The sequence below is a fragment of the Rutidosis leptorrhynchoides genome, unplaced genomic scaffold (assembly GCF_046630445.1).
Source record: "Rutidosis leptorrhynchoides isolate AG116_Rl617_1_P2 unplaced genomic scaffold, CSIRO_AGI_Rlap_v1 contig412, whole genome shotgun sequence".
Lineage (NCBI taxonomy): Eukaryota > Viridiplantae > Streptophyta > Magnoliopsida > Asterales > Asteraceae > Rutidosis > Rutidosis leptorrhynchoides.
The window spans coordinates 20,486-36,533 of NW_027266645.1; the positions used below are offsets into that span (position 1 = coordinate 20,486).

The 16,048-nt window shown below is 30.5% G+C and overlaps 3 protein-coding genes across 3 annotated transcripts; all 3 read right to left on the reverse strand.

Annotated features, from left to right (window-relative positions):
- Window positions 1-472: 472 nt before the first annotated feature.
- On the reverse strand, window positions 473-2,139 carry LOC139883524 (cytochrome b561 and DOMON domain-containing protein At3g25290-like). Its single transcript, XM_071867688.1, is given in 7 exon segments — window positions 473-640; window positions 642-727; window positions 730-772; window positions 1,111-1,365; window positions 1,509-1,658; window positions 1,661-1,974; window positions 1,977-2,139. Coding segments are annotated over 7 exon segments (1,179 nt in total).
- A 3,531-nt stretch (window positions 2,140-5,670) lies between these two features.
- LOC139883525 (uncharacterized) lies at window positions 5,671-8,483 on the reverse strand. Its single transcript, XM_071867689.1, has 2 exons — window positions 7,973-8,483; window positions 5,671-5,873 (listed from the first exon to the last, which is right to left on the reverse strand). Exons 1-2 carry the CDS (start codon window positions 8,481-8,483, stop codon window positions 5,671-5,673), a joined length of 714 nt encoding a protein of 237 aa, XP_071723790.1.
- A 6,277-nt stretch (window positions 8,484-14,760) lies between these two features.
- LOC139883526 (auxin-induced in root cultures protein 12-like) lies at window positions 14,761-15,498 on the reverse strand. The gene is given in 3 exon segments (XM_071867690.1): window positions 14,761-14,988; window positions 14,990-15,108; window positions 15,111-15,498. Coding segments are annotated over 3 exon segments (735 nt in total).
- Between the last annotated feature and the right edge of the window lie 550 nt (window positions 15,499-16,048).

Here is a 16,048-nt window from a genome sequence, read left to right on the forward strand (position 1 = left end):
CTCATCTATCCGTAAATGGTGGATCTTTTTATTACAATAGGAAAATGCAAGATTCGAACCCCCACATAACGAATGAAGAAAGGGAGTGTGCGTAAATGTTAAATTCATAGTGAAAATTAGTTAAATATAATAATAACTTGGAATCGGATTTTAAGCAAGTTTTTTTAGTTTTACCTAAAATCTTCAGTTTCAAGAGAAATTTGCACTTTCAAGTTGAGTTTTCAAGAGAGAAATAACAACGAACTCTTCAAGACAATACCAGCACAGTATATTGGAAATCTCAGTAAAATAAACACACAAATTTAAGCATTCCTACACTGAAATTAAACAATATATCTCTACTAAGAAATATTACACCAGCTAGTATACTACAGCAACCATCCCAGAGAGAAGAAGATGAGTTCAAACAATCCCATATACACGATTGAGTCCGACAAGTGTCAAGGCTAAAAGTTTTTTGTATTTGATCGAATCATGTTGTCAAAGATTGGCCATTGTTGTATTCGTAAGGCTTGGTTGAACTACCTTCAGATTTCCTTCTCAAAACGATAATCCAAGTAATCGCTTCCAACAGCACGGCCATTCCGCCCAATATAGCGATCACGATTAAGTAAGCCGATTTCCAATTTCTGGTCGGGTCTCAAGATGTCAAATCCTTTAAACACGTTGATGATTCCGAGAATGATAACCGCATAACCAACTCCGTGGTGGTAGATATTCCAGTAGATCGAAATTTGTGGTCCTTGTTTGGTCTCAAGAACATTGCAAATATCTAAGGAATCAAACAGAAACAAATTAGTTCCCATCATCAGAACTGAAGATATCCCAAAAATGCATACAGTACAAACTAATCCCATTTCTGATCCACGGAATAACGATTATACGGAGTCCAAACAATCCCTTTTAACAATTATTAATTGGTTGGTCTCAAGAACACTGCAAAAAATCTATGAATCAGACAAAAAGGATGTTCACATCAGAAGAAATCCCAAAATATGAATCACAACAAAAACACAGCCAACCTGGTTAAAGCATTTTCTCCTACCTACATAGTCCAAACGTTCCCTTTCTATATTTCGAAATGATTCAATCTATAGATAGAGAATTTACCTGCACCGTTGCAAGGGTGAAAAGGGCAATTCCGATATTCCTATGATCGGAGTATTCAATACCCTTTGATTGACTCCCAAGCCTCAGGCCGGTTCCCCAGCCAGCAACACCGATAACATAACCAGAGAATTGGCAAGTTACATGAAGGTAAAACCATGCCGGATCAGCTGACTCGAAAGTTCGAACATATCGAGCTATAATCACTCCAACTGGAAATAGGATTCCCCAGCTCACAACATTCAGAATGCCATGAACCTAGAACAAGAAAATTTTTTCACAAACATTATGTAGACATATAAATTTTAATTTCGCGTTCTACACATTACTTCAACAAATCCGTCAATTTACCGATATACGAACAAATAAAAATCCACATTTTAATTGAAACAAATTCTTACATTCTTCTTCTTGATCGTTGAATCTCCACCGGAGCTAGAAAACCCATCACCACTTTCCAAATTCAAAGCCCCAGAAGCTTGCATATTTGCCTGCTGAAAATCATGCTTCGCCAGAATCCCGCCGTCAGAAACTCCGGGCCCCACCTGCCAACATGATTCACCGACTTCTTCGCCGCCAAATCCGCCGGAACTTTGATCTTCGCGAAGATCCTTAACGACCCACTGCCGCTCTCCTCCTCCGCACTCAAATCCCACACATCGAAAGCAAGCTTCTCAGTCTCCACAATTGAAGCGTATGAGCTGACATTATACTTCTTGGCGGTTACTTTCCCGTTTTGCTTGAATGCGACGAGTGACTGGCTACCGACCATGCCGGTACCCGTCGGGTTGATGGCCCAGGCGACCCATCCGCCGGATTTGGAAGGCAACGCCGTGAAGGCGACAGAGAGGGTGGCGTTGGATGAGTGTAGGTGAAATGGAGGTAGGAAGAGAGAGTTGGCAAGTCTAAACAGTGAGCGTAGAGGGCATTGAATTTCTGAGAATTGCAGGAGAGTGACTGTGACGGTGAGATTAGCAAAGCCCAGGATATAATGATAAATGGGAAGAGAGAAAGCAAGCTCGTGGCTACCATGGTTGAAATTTGAGTTTAAATGAGGAGAGAGAGAAAGATAGAGACAACAAACAAGATGAACAAAGGGAGAAGGAGAAAGCATGGTTAACATGACGCTGTTTTTATTAACCGTTCGGGTCATTTTGTACTTTCGAAAAGTAACGGGACTATAACAGCTTAATGGTTCATTCTCAAAGAGTAGCGTCCCACTAAGTTACAACCTCCGTCTTAAAATAGATGAAAATTTTTACATATAATTTATATTGAAAAATTTGCATCTATTTTAAGACGGAAAAAATATAATTTGTTTTTAAAGCTTATTAGATGACACGTGGTTCTTTTCCGTTATATTGACGACAATTAAACAAAAAAAATAATATATTCATAAAATAATATTTTATTCGTCTTTAAATAATAGTTGTTTTTACATTTTTATACATCAATATTGACAATCATGTCGTTTAATTTTTTATTACAGATTAATATAATATCCTCATTTAATTAATTTATTAATATTTGATATTTTTCTTACTAAATAAAAAATAAATTGGATAATTTACATTTATAATTTCATTAGAAATAAAAACGACTATTTTTTTAAGATAATTTTTTTTCTCCAAAATGAAATAAATTATTTATAATATGGAGGTAGTATATCTTTATAATGCATTAAAAAACATACTTATTGAAATAATAAATTAATTAAAAACAACGGAGAAGGTGGTGAAAATAACTGAAATTAAAGTAAAAGGTTGGATGTATACACCTACAGATGTTTTATTTTCAGTGTTCTAAAATAGTGGATTCCATTGGTTGTAGCCTAAAATTGCCTTTACTCTGACAGGAGAATACTCATACTTGCGTTTTGAGATTACTAATGTCTTGTGTGATACTTATGTTTCAAATCCTTAATTTTATTTATAAACTTGATTGACCCCACAATAAACATGTCGACATTGAAATGATGGAGCTCTGAATGACTAACCTCTTAAATAACTTAGCAGAACAAGTCAAATCAAAACAACTATTGCAACAAGACTAGTCTACTTGTTGCAACCAACGCAGTTCCACCAAATTCCCCACATCGACCATGTAACAGATTTCACCTAAGTGATGGAAAATTAATTGATGGGTGCACTACTTTTATACATGTTAATGTTAGAAGGTGAATATTAAATAGGTTAATTGGATTTCTCAGTGTCGATTTTACTCATTTATTCAATTGTTTCCAATATGTGGGTCCACAATATTTTTATTTGTTTTGTTTTTATTTGATAAAATAATTTAGTTTTTAAAAAGTTTATGAATTTAATATTAGTTCTTAAAGAGTTTCTTCTAATTTAAATTCTATTGATAGTAAATGATTATTTAATTTTGATAATTCTTTTTGTATATCCTTATTTTTAGAAGACGATGAATCTTCTTCTGCTATGTAGTTAGTATTATCTCTAATTAATCTCATGCTTGGCCTACGAAATATTTGTTCTTTTATTATTGTATTATCTATTCTAGGTATTGAACTTATCGGTGTTGTTTTTATCGTTCTACTTTAGCTATAATACCAAATAGATCTTTTAGATAGATTTTATCTTTATCTTTAAATTGTATACTATTGTGACTATTTGATAAAGCATATCCTATTTCGTAAGTTATTGTGAATGGATAGTCTTCTTTAGCCATTAAGTTATTTCTATTAGAATTTATATGCTATTATTAATGATCTATCTAAATTTGCATAAGGGTATTCCTAATTGCAATGACACGTTTTATTGTATACTATTGTGACTATTTGATAAAGCATACCCTATTTCGTAAGTTATTGTGAATGGATAGTCTTCTTTAGCCATTAAATTATTTCTATAGAATTTATATGCTATTATTAATGATCTATCTAAATTTTCTGTGCATAAGGGTATTCCTAATTGCAATGACACGTTAAACTTTAGTTTTGTATATGCTAAATTTCCATTTACTATTCCTATTATTCTATCTCGCGGATGTTGAATTCTATCATCACAGATTGCTAATCTTATTGGCGAATCTATTCCTTCCATGAACGTTGATTTTATTAAAATCTGAATAGTTGATATATGAATGTAACCTATTTTATCTTTGTCTGCTTGTTTTATATTTAACTTATTAATTTTATCTTTAATTTCACTACCACTTATAATAGATATACTGGTTTCTTCAGTTGTAGTTGAAATTTCTATCGGATACTCAGCAGTAATTTTTCCAAAATAAAATATATTCTTTCTACTAAGAAGATTTCTTAATGAATTTTTTATATCTTGTCCTTCTTTTAGATTCAATTCTTCTTTTTTAATTTTCTTGATTATATTTTTATTAACCAATATATCTCTTTTAAAGGTGCCTTTTTCTTCTTGTAGATCTAAATAGTCTATAGTATTAATTGTTGACGAGGATGAAGCTATTTCTTTTTCCATCTTTATTTATTATAAAGTCTAAATTGTTCTAGCATAATACAGTAGAGATCAATTTTACGCGATAGTTCTGATCGTAAAATGTTTAAAGCTCTAATATTTTCATTACCTAATTCCTAATAATTTTCAGGTCGTTAAAACACCTATCTATATATTCATCACAGTAATCTATTAAACTATTTAGATCTGGATTGTTCTTTTCTAATTTCATTACATAAATTTCTTATGTTATATTATGAATATAATTCATTTTCTTTCTTCTGGCTCTGATACCAGAATTTCAAACTCTAGCAATGAATAACACTCATTGAATTTCTACCTATTAGAGTCATTTTTCCTGAATTTCTAATTGAAGTTGGTGGTGTTGAGAGTAATTTGGATTTGTAGTAAGGGGTTTCTGTTTGGATTTGTTGGATTTGGTATTTTTGAAAGGCTTTTTGAGCCTCTTCTCTAGTAGTAAATGATTGTGTTGAATATTAGATTGTCTAGTGACAAAAGGAGAAACCTTGTGCCAATGGTCGTAGACTCCTTTCATTGGTCCATTAAACATTGCATAATATTTTATTTGTGATGACCTTGTGGTGTCGTATTGCAATGTTGGGGGGAATGGCTGAATCTGTTGATGAAGATCCTATTGCTGCTGTTGTTGATGTTACTTTTGCTGTTGTCGATGGATCCACCACGTTTTTGCTGCAAAACTCTGATAGTTGAATTTGACCTCCTAATTGTATTATTGCTGCCTCAAGTTGGGATATTTTCTTCTGTCGTTCTGTAATTTCTTTTAGTTTTTCTTCAATTTCCTTTTTGTTGATTGCTATTTGGTCCATCATTCCTTTGATTATTTCTTCCATTCTCTTGTTAGAGTGTCTACGATGACGTTGTTTTCTGACTTTATATATTTTAGAATTGCTGGGAACTGACGTAGCTCTAGCTGCCACTGGATTGGTCTTCCTTGATTGAAATTACTCCGAATTTTATATTGAATGAATCCTGTAAGATATTTACTGTCAGTTTGGAGTTCGAACTCTTTGGAAAGAAGTTCAATTCTCCATTTTCTTAATATTTTGAGACAAGCAAGTGTCTCTTTCTCATGTATAGGATATTTTGCTCAGTTTCTGAAAAAGTTCCCTGATATATATTTGCATAGTCTTTCGACTTGAATATTGTTTGACTTTTCAGTCTGTATATTGATTTTTACTTTCATGCAGCCAGCCCAAGTTTCTTGAGATGCGTCTGTTTCCACAATCAGATAATCATCACTTTGTGGATTGTATAATTTTGGAAGATTTTTACAAGCGTTTTTCAGCTTATCTATAAGTATTGAATCATTGATATTCCATGTCCATAAGACCTTTGTACTTAATTTCTTTTGTAATAGTCTTCTTTCTTTAACTAAGGATTTGAAAAATCCTTGATTTGAAATATAGTTCAGTGAACTTAGGAACCTTTGTAATTGTTTTCTATCTTTTATTTTTGAAGGAAAACTATTTAATTTTTCTATTACATTATCTTGTAATCTTAATTCTCCATTTCCTGATATGGTTAATCCTAAATAGTCTATTTCATTTTTGGCAATTATTGTTTTCTTTTATTTAGAACTAATCCTCTTTCTTTGACTTTTTCTAAGACTATTTTTAATCTCTGATAATGATCTTCTAATGTATTATTTGTATAAATTAATATATCATCTATATATACTAAACATAATTCTTCTAATCCCTTTAAGTTTTTATTCATAAATCTTTGATAGATTCCTGGTGTTTGTTTTAACCCAAATGGCAATATCGTCCATTGATAATGTTTATGGGGAGGACACGTAAAGGCTGTTAATGGCTTAGTATTATCATATAATCTTAACTGCCAAAAACCTGATTTAGCATCTAAAGAACTAAACCAACGACTTCCTCTAATTTTCTGAAGTATATAATCTTTTCTAGGTAATTTGTAAGCATCTCCTATTGTTGCTTCATTCATTTTTATATAATTAATTACCATTCTTCTCTTCCCTCGTTTTATCTCATTATGGTTTTCTACATAGAATGCAGGTGCAGCATGTCTACTAGTAGATTCTTCTAATATTCTTTTTTTAAAAGTTCAGCGCATTCTTTTGTAAATTCTTCTACATCGATTTTAGAGTATGGGATTTTATTTTCTACATTGACTTCTTGATTAGGATCCTTTAGTCTTATTTCTATTAGTTCTTGGTTATTATTTTTGTTTTGATCTAATGGATTATCACTACATACATCTTCTAATAAACTTTCTACATCTTTTTGTAAGTCAGCGGGTACGCCTAATCTTTCATTTATAACTTTAAGTTTTTGAGTAATTTGTAGTTTATTTTAATTTTACTAATATTGGTATTTTTAGATGGTGCAGTTAGTTCTATATGATGCAATATTGGCAGAATGGTTGGTATAATTTTAGAAAATTATTTCCTATTATTATAGATAATCCTGATTCTTGTTGATATATTGATGGTACTATAAATATGTAATTTCTTATTTTTATTTTATTAAGAAATGATACTTTCCATATAAGATGTTTGCTACCATCTGCAATTGATATTAGAAGAGGTTTTTGAAGTTTTTTCCATTGGAATGGTATCTTAGCCGAAGCAAAGCATAAAGTTGCTCCTGTATCTATACATGCATCATAAGCCTTTTCTTTATATTTTATTTCTATGAATGTACAATTTGGATTAGGCTTATTCATTTGAAGATGAATATTCCTCTTCCGAATTATTAGATTGACTATAATCAGATAATAATTCATATATTTCTTCTATTTCAGAATCTGAATCTTCTATTGGTTCTAGATGATTTTCTACAGCTATATTTAAGATTTTTAGTTTTCTTTATTTTCAGTCTTCTTTTTATTAGGACATTTGTTAGCATAATGACCTTCTTCATTACAAAGCCAACATCTACATGTTCTCTTTTTTTAGGACAATATATTTTTTTTATATGGTGATTTTCTTTTAAAAATCTTTCTTCTTCTAAAGTTATTTTTCCTATAATTGAATTTTTTGTATTTATTTTTCGAAAATTTTCTCCATCTATATTTCTTTATGATTTTTCTTTTTTCTTTATTACATCCATAATTACCAGGTATTCTAGAATTATTTTTACAACATAGTTGCCCAGAAGGGTGTTTAAGTTGTTTCTTTATAGATCGCTGCAAACATTGTTCGGCTATATAGTTTTGGGTTACCTCAATGACTCCTCCTAAGGTATGAGTTATTCTATTATTTGCTACTTTTGACATAAATATGTCTTTTATGGTCTTGTTAAGTGGCCATGATAATTTATTTAAGTAAGTCTTTTTATGAGTTTCTCTAGAATCTGCAGGTAATTTATAATAGTATTTTTGAAATTCACATGTGTAGGATTCTATATCGTACATATTACAAATTTGTATATTATTAAGATGCCATAAAGCCTTTTCTGCTTCAGCAGCTTCAGTTGCTTTTTTCTTATCTACATCATCCTTTCCTAAAAATTCCCTATTTATGATATCTATTATTGTAAAGAAAACTTCTGAATTTGTTGTTTTGTCTTTCAGTAAATATTCTATTTGTGCTTGCGATAAGGTTTGTAGATAGTTTTTTACGGATCCTGTTACTTTATAAGTAACAAAGGTCCAAATTAGGTTAGGATTAAAGTCTTGAAACGTTTTTTCTAATTGAATTAGTAGTCCTATATTATTCATCCATAGAGTTAGAGCTTCTTCTTTATTTTGAACGCAATCTAGATTAAGAATATCTATATTAGTTCTAATCGATGGTGTATATTCATCAGGAAACTTTTCCCATTTATTATTTTGTTTAGTATAACCTTTTTCATTCATGAAATCATTATGGTAGAATTCCCTTCTTCTTTTATGTCCTGAAGTTGGAGTCGGGATTTCTTCTAATTTCATTCTAATGGTGAATCATCTTCTAATTCATCTTCTAATTCATACCCATAAACTACTTCTTCTTTATCTTCATCTATGTTATAATTTCTATGTTCATAGGTTTCTCTTTCTTCTTCAATAATTTTTAGTTGAGATAGAAGTTGTCTCACTTATGTTATTTGATCAGATATGTTTTCTTGCTCCATTATACAATTCTACGAGGTAATGCAAGAGTAACTATTCTTTTAGGTTTTGTAATAGTAATTTCTTGTTGAATATTTGGATATTGAATTATAGATTTTCCTTTTTCAGAATTTAATTTTTCAAATTTATATAATTCATCGTTTAATTTTTCTATAATATCTCCCTCCTGCTGAAAAATTTTATCACTTTGATTTTCTAAGAGATTTTGAAGATTTTTAAGACAATCTTTTGTATCATTTATTTCTTTATGAATGTCTTTTGATTTATGTTGATTTATATATTCGTTCATTATAGAAAATGATTCTTCAATAGTTCTTCGATTTTCTAAAATCATATTTTCTAGATTTATCGGACAATTCTGTTTTAATATCTTTTAAATCTTATTTTATTTTTGCTACATCAGCCGTTACAGACATTATGCAGTTTCTAATTGTATTTTTAGAGTTTCTAAAGTTTGTAAATATCTATATTCATTATTTAATATTTGTCTAGTATGTTCGTATTGAATTATAAGCCAATCAGCATAATGTATTGTTTTCATTCTATGGTGTGCTCTAATTTGTTCTTGTAAATGTTGTATGTTTCCTTCATAAACTTCTATCATGCCTTTAGATATTAATATTCTTTGTCTTAAATCGTTTAGTTGGTCACGTAAGACATAATTCATAATATGGACTATTTTGTTTTTTTATTAAAACCTGAAAGTGCTTTTGCAAATAAGTGAAATAGTATTTTTAGTTGATAACTTTGACTTTTTCTCCAACCGGCATTCTCAAATCCGGGGAGACTACAATTGTTTACCGACAAGGAAAAACATCATATTTTGTTTACGTTTTATAGTTTTATGATACATTTATAATTTGCAGCTAATTGATGGAAGCACCTAACCAACCTTAATCGAGAGGGAACGCTTAGGAATTGAACATTACTTGTTTTTGTGAAGAAATGGCTTATTTTTATGAAAATAGAAAAATGTCCCTAGCTTCAAGATAGATGGACGAAAATGGAGGAAAGCGAGAGATTAAGAAATCGTTGAACTCAAACCGGTCAACAAACATAAACCTAAACTAACACTAAAATAGATAGATGAGAAAGATTAAGTGGCCCTTGAACTCAAATCGATGAACAAATGAATACATAAGTAAACTCGATTGAACTCTCTATAACTCTCGAACTCAAACCGTTGAACGAAAATTAGAAAATAGACAAAAACTTTTGATAGTTTCAGACTAACTCACAATTAGAGATATGAAATAGTACTCTTCTTCTCAACTTTCAAATCTAAATTTTATTCATGAAGATAAAACATATTTATTGGCAACAAAGGTTACATGATTCGGCCATGATGCATGGAAGATAAATAAATGTAAACTCTAGGTACATTATGTATATTCATGGATACGTAAATGTAGTTATAAGATTTATGACATGGGAAATACAATTGCACATGGAAAAATTGAAATGCATGACTTGTAGAAGTAAAATGCATGTTCGAAAATTAAATATATGCATGACTAATGTAAAAGGAACGTAGAAAAGAGCATGAGCTTGAGAGGGGACATGCATATTCATTAAATGATAATCCATGAAGTTGAGAGAAGCATGAGTGAACTCATAATGGACGTCAACTCTTCACATTTAGGGCGGCAGAATATCAGCATTGATGATGTCTTGAGGATGTTTGCTTTTTCTCTTGAACATTAAATATGTGTCTTAACCTTGAAAGTTGTATTTTCATTGTTTTCATCTAGAATGGCTGGGAACTAAGTTGAGCAGAATGAGCATGTTATGAGCTGGATTTGAAAGGTTTATCTGAAATGAGCTGAATAGGGTCCTTGTAAGCTACCTTGAGCTGCTTTCGAGTTGGGACAAAAGTTTTTCGAGTAGGAACAATGATTTCTGTCAATTGCATATTTTCAGGGAGAGTCCTTGTGAGGATATGGATACGCCAAAAGAGGATTGCAAATGAGAATAATGAACTTAATGAATACCTTCACCTTGAACTTCCCCATCTTTTCATTGACACTTACTTCGAAAGATTCCCTAAAGAAAAAAGAGAAATTATGGAGCTCTTCTTCCTCTATTCCAGTCACAACAAAACATGCTTCTAACTTCAATCTCAACTCTGAATGACTTCTCAAAATTCTTGTTCAAAGTTCTTGGTGGATTGGGGAGCAAGGACTTGATTGACTTTATGGAGGAAATAAATGGCAAGGGAGCATGAGGCACAAGACTTGGAGAATGCTTTGAAAGAGGAGCATCATCGATATCTTTCTTCTTTACATATTCCAAAGTAGCATCAAAGAAATAGATTTCCTAATGATTGTTCTGATAAGAATCGTCACAAATCCTATATCACTTGTCCGAGAAGAAGGCAAACTTGGTGCACCAGGAAATTATAAATGTAAATTTTGGAAAAAAAACGTGAACATTTTGAAACGAATTGAGGAGGGGGTGAACATTTGTAGTCCGACCGGCAATGGGAATGCCCGTCGGACGCCCTAATGATGTGATTAACAAAATTAACCTTGAACCGGCAATGGGATTGCCGGTCAAAGCCTTGAACCGGCAATGCCATTGCCGGTTAAAGCTTTTTTTTTCCCTTTCTATCATGTATTATGTAGTGAATTTTTTTTTTTTTGAGTCAAGACCGGCAATGGCATTGCCGATTCTACATGTAATTAGCTTTCCCAAAACATGATTAGTAAGACTGGCACTCCCATTGCCGGTCCGCCTAAAAAATATTCACCTCCTCCATCTACTGTTCACAAAAATTGCGCACCCCTTGGTGCACATAGAAAAAATCTTCAAAACATGAGGCAAATAACAAATTTTCCCAACACAAGCATCATGATCAAGATAAAAAAGTTTAATGGAAAAATCGTAGTGGATTGGCTAATCTCAAATTTAACCCAAACAAGATTTTTTCTTCCATGCTTCTCATAGATCTTCCTATGAGAACTTTTAGGATTGAATGGTTCATTAAGGATCTCGGAATGCATAAAACCTGTTTTTAGCCTTCCATTTAGAAAGAGCCACCAAAAAGATGAAGAGAATATATATTTTTAAAAATTGATAATTCTAATTCTTTTTCTATTAAGTTATCTAAGGTAACAACTCAATGAGTTACAACTAAAATCTAATGTGATAGTCCTAACTCCTCTCTTCCTACCGGGGCTTGGAACTTTCATTGGCGAAGTTAAGAATTTTTTTTTTAATAGATGGAAAATTTTAAAACATCAAAACTGTTGTCACAAATACACTGAAAAAGTCGTATTGAAAGTGTTAAATATATTAAAATTCAAACTCCACAAATAAAAATAATTTTGTTAAAACTAAGTTGAAATTAGTAAAGATCCAAAAATTAAAAATGAAGCTAATTGTTTCGTACCATATAAACTTAAAAAAAAAGTAAAAATTTTATTTTTCTAACTTTTTTTATGCAAATTATGAATTAGTGTTCCATAATTAATTTCTTCTAACGTCTTTTTTTCAATTGATGATATAACTAATCCATTTAATCTTTCATATGATTTAAATAATATTTTATTAATTTTAATTATGAATTTTTTTTTTCAACAGATACAATAATTACATGAATTGTTAATATTATTCTATAGGCAATATAAATATTGAAAAAATATTAAATTATTTTATTTTATTAAGTATATCAATTGAAATACTATTTATGTTATTTATGAATTTTCTTAACACTATTGAATATTATATTTTAAAATAAATTCTATGTTATAGCGAAAGTAGTATTAGAGATTTTTTAATAAATTGACCCCTTTAGTAAAAAAAATAAAAATAGATTGTTATATTATTTGATTTCTAAAAATGGACTTTTTTTTTAGAATATATTAAAATAAAGTCTTAAAATTTTGATAAAATTGAAAATGAAGCTTTTATTTATTTATAAATTAGAAATAGATTCTTAAATTTTTTTAATATAAATTTACAGATATTTTCATTTTTCAATGTATGATCTCTAAAATTTAGACGTATAGCTTCAAATATTTGGGGCCTTAAACGACCGTTTTGATTGTCTAAGTGTCGAGCCACCACTTCATACGATTGGGTTTTCATAATTCATATTTTAAAAATAAAAATTGGCCTCCTACATTTACTGAATTGAAATAATATATAGAGAGCGAATGAAAGGCTATGTTGTTTCATCCAATATTATGGTTAATTTTTTGGTATCTTTTCAAAAAAAATGAATTAACTTATCAAAAACTATTCATTACAGATTGACATTGTTTTAACTAAACATTACATGTTTTCAATCACAATCAATACTATTTTTTTTGGTTCAAATCAGACTCAATAATTAAAGCGTTTACTCTATCGGAAGATCATGAATTCTATTCATAAGTGAACGTATTTTTTGTGGATAAATTATTGTATTAGGCATATAAAAATATATTTGATTTAATGATAAAAATCATTTATCATTCAAAATTCTAATTATGACAATCTTTTTCAAAATTTCTTTATTTATTCTACCAAACCTTAAAATTTTATTAAATTTATTTTAAATATATTATTAAAGATTTTCCAACCTTTTGAACAATCCCAAAGCTTATGGCTTGCAACAATATGTATATATATCGATTTACTCATCAAAATAAAACTTGCCTACCAATATTTTACGTAGATGGGTATTCCATTAAAGATGAATTTTCGGTGTGATCGATCTAAATTTGTTACACGTTTTTGTGAGTTTATTATTGCGGTTGCTGTTGATGTTGAAGTGGTATAGTGTTATTTAAAGTATATTAATAAAGATATAGAGTTGAAAGTGGTCACATGATTTTGATTTAAGTGACAAGCTTGTTCTTTTGATGAAGAAACAAAACGTACTATATTTCGATTCTAATCTTTAAATAAGAATGATTTGGACCATTAAATTAATCTCATGATATTTATATACATATTTTTTTTTATCGCATAATAAAATTTTGTTTGACCTATTTTAAATATTATTTTATAAAAATTCATAAATTATTTTTAATTATTTTTATATTAATTTTAATAATTATTTTATCTAAATAAATATTTATGACTATTTAAAAAAATAATAAATAATTAATAGATATATAATAAATAATTAATAGATATACAAATTTTTTTATCGTTCATTATTTTTTTAAGATTTATTGAAGTAGACCTAAGTTGAAATACTCTTTCTGTCTTTCATGATAATTTTCGCGATTTTAAATTACCTCAATTTTTTCTCAATTTCCAAAAAAAACTTGATTAAGCTACAAGGTTAGGGTATAATTTAATTGACGACTGCCAGCTGGTACTGATCCGACCATCGGTACTCAATGAATAGAAAAGAAATTATGAGACATAAAAATTAAGTCCATCATATATGATCGACCCTATTGGCGCCATGCACTCTTCATTATTACTGCATGTTCCCTTTTCAAATATTCAAAGCCTGGCCTGCTTAGTTTTCAATGTATATTTTATCAATACTAATATATTAATAATGAATATATAAATTAAAGCTACTATATTTTTGACAAATGGTGTATTTTAGATTTCGAAAATAAAAACAGTATAAATACGACTTTCCTAAAAATTAAATGTTAAATATAAATAAAATAATGACCGACAAGTGACATATTCTTGTATTTCCGATCCTAACCATTGCACGGCCAAAAAAAACAGTAGTTCATTAATATTAATATTAATTGTTACAACCTCCGTCCGCAAATTTTTTCCAAATCACGTAATTTTGAGATGGATTTATGGCATACACTTGAAAAGTTTTATTTTTGCTTGCCGCTAAACAAAGGTCACAGCTACTAAACTCTTTGGATGCTTATATTAATCGATCGTATTCTAACTCGAAAGCTGATTTGAAAATATTAAATCGTTTTTGCTTCTTTCCTATAGTACTTAGTTTATTATAGCTCAGGTTATTATCGAAAAAAACCAAATACATTAAAAGAAAATATGCTTGACTTCATAATTAATCGAATTTCAGAAATTCAAAATATAATTTATTATGACATATAATACTCATTTCACCAGGTGAACACATCCAAATATATATCTAAATGCAAAAAAATAATAAAAAACTTCAAAACGCCAAGGAAATGACACAATTAATTACTACCAAAACAATACACATAAAACACCCAAGACCAACTACTCGGCCCGCAGCGTTAGCCGGGGCCGGAGCACCTTTAACGCCGGTACCAGGACTAGGAGCAGGGGAAGTCAATTCAGCAGCCGAAGGATTGACCAATCGGAGCACAGATTTTGATTTCACGTTGGCCGGAGAGAAGTCGTGTTTGACTGGAATCCCAACCGGATACTTTGGAACCGACCTGCCAAACCTGATTCAACTTCTCAGGACTTCCGGGCACTTTCAACGACCCATAAATTACGAAACTGCCATCCGCATCGTTAGACTCCGCCTTCAAATCCAAACGGCAAAAGATAGTTTGGACTCGGTGATGCTTGCGTAGGAAGAAAGGTTATACGTCTTGACGACAAGAGAGCCGTTAGATTTGAATGCGATCAAGGATTGAGCTCCGATCATACCTTCCGATTTAGGGTTGATGGCCCACGCAACCCAGCCGTCGGATTTGGGTGGAGTGGCGATGAAGGCTACGTTGAGGGAAGAATTGGTTGCGTTGTAGGTGTAGTGGAGGTAGGACTCCAGTGTGGGCAGATCCGTGCAGTTATTGTAGAGCTTGCTGTTCGTGAATTTTTGTGATGTGCAGGTGAGTGACTGTGACGGTGAGATTAGAAATGCCCAAAATAACAACAACAACGATGAGTAGAAGAATGAGGATGATGATGAAGAAGCCATTTTTTATTTTTGTGTTTAATGAAATTCGATTAGGTTTGGAAGATTTATAAATATATATATAGTGGAACTAAATTAAGGTGAAGTGATAGATTAAAATAATGAAAGAGTACCATTTTTTTGGGCGGATTTTACTATGTGTAGTGTGAAGACTGTTGGAAAAGGGTTTTGTACTAATTTTAATTCAATTCATTGAAGTACAAATGATAATCTTTCGTAAGTGTATAATATTTAGTAGTATAAACCTAATTTTAATAGGAATAATCTCTCAATAAAGACATAATTCCACTAAAAAATATAATAATTAAATTAATTTCTAATAAATTATTTTTCAATTCGTCTAGAATAATAATAAACATATTTTTTAATATGAATTGATTTTCTAATTTCAACACTCTCCTCAAATTGATGAAAGAATCTTTCAGCAACTTATAAATGACCAACATATAATACGATTTCGGCAGATTCAAAATAGTCAATTCAAATTTAAAATGCATATAGGATTTTTGTCCAAATTCGACTTCAGAGGACACCAACATGCAAGGCGTCTTTA

Excerpts from the sequence above, each read along its gene's own strand:
- LOC139883525 (XM_071867689.1), bottom strand. The coding sequence starts at position 8,483 with ATGAAATTAGAAGAAATCCCGACTCCAACTTCAGGACATAAAAGAAGA. Across the intron at positions 5,874-7,972 it reads TCTTAATAATATACAAATTT|ATAAGCTGAAAAACGCTTGT; the intron begins GTAATATGTACG and ends CAATACTTATAG.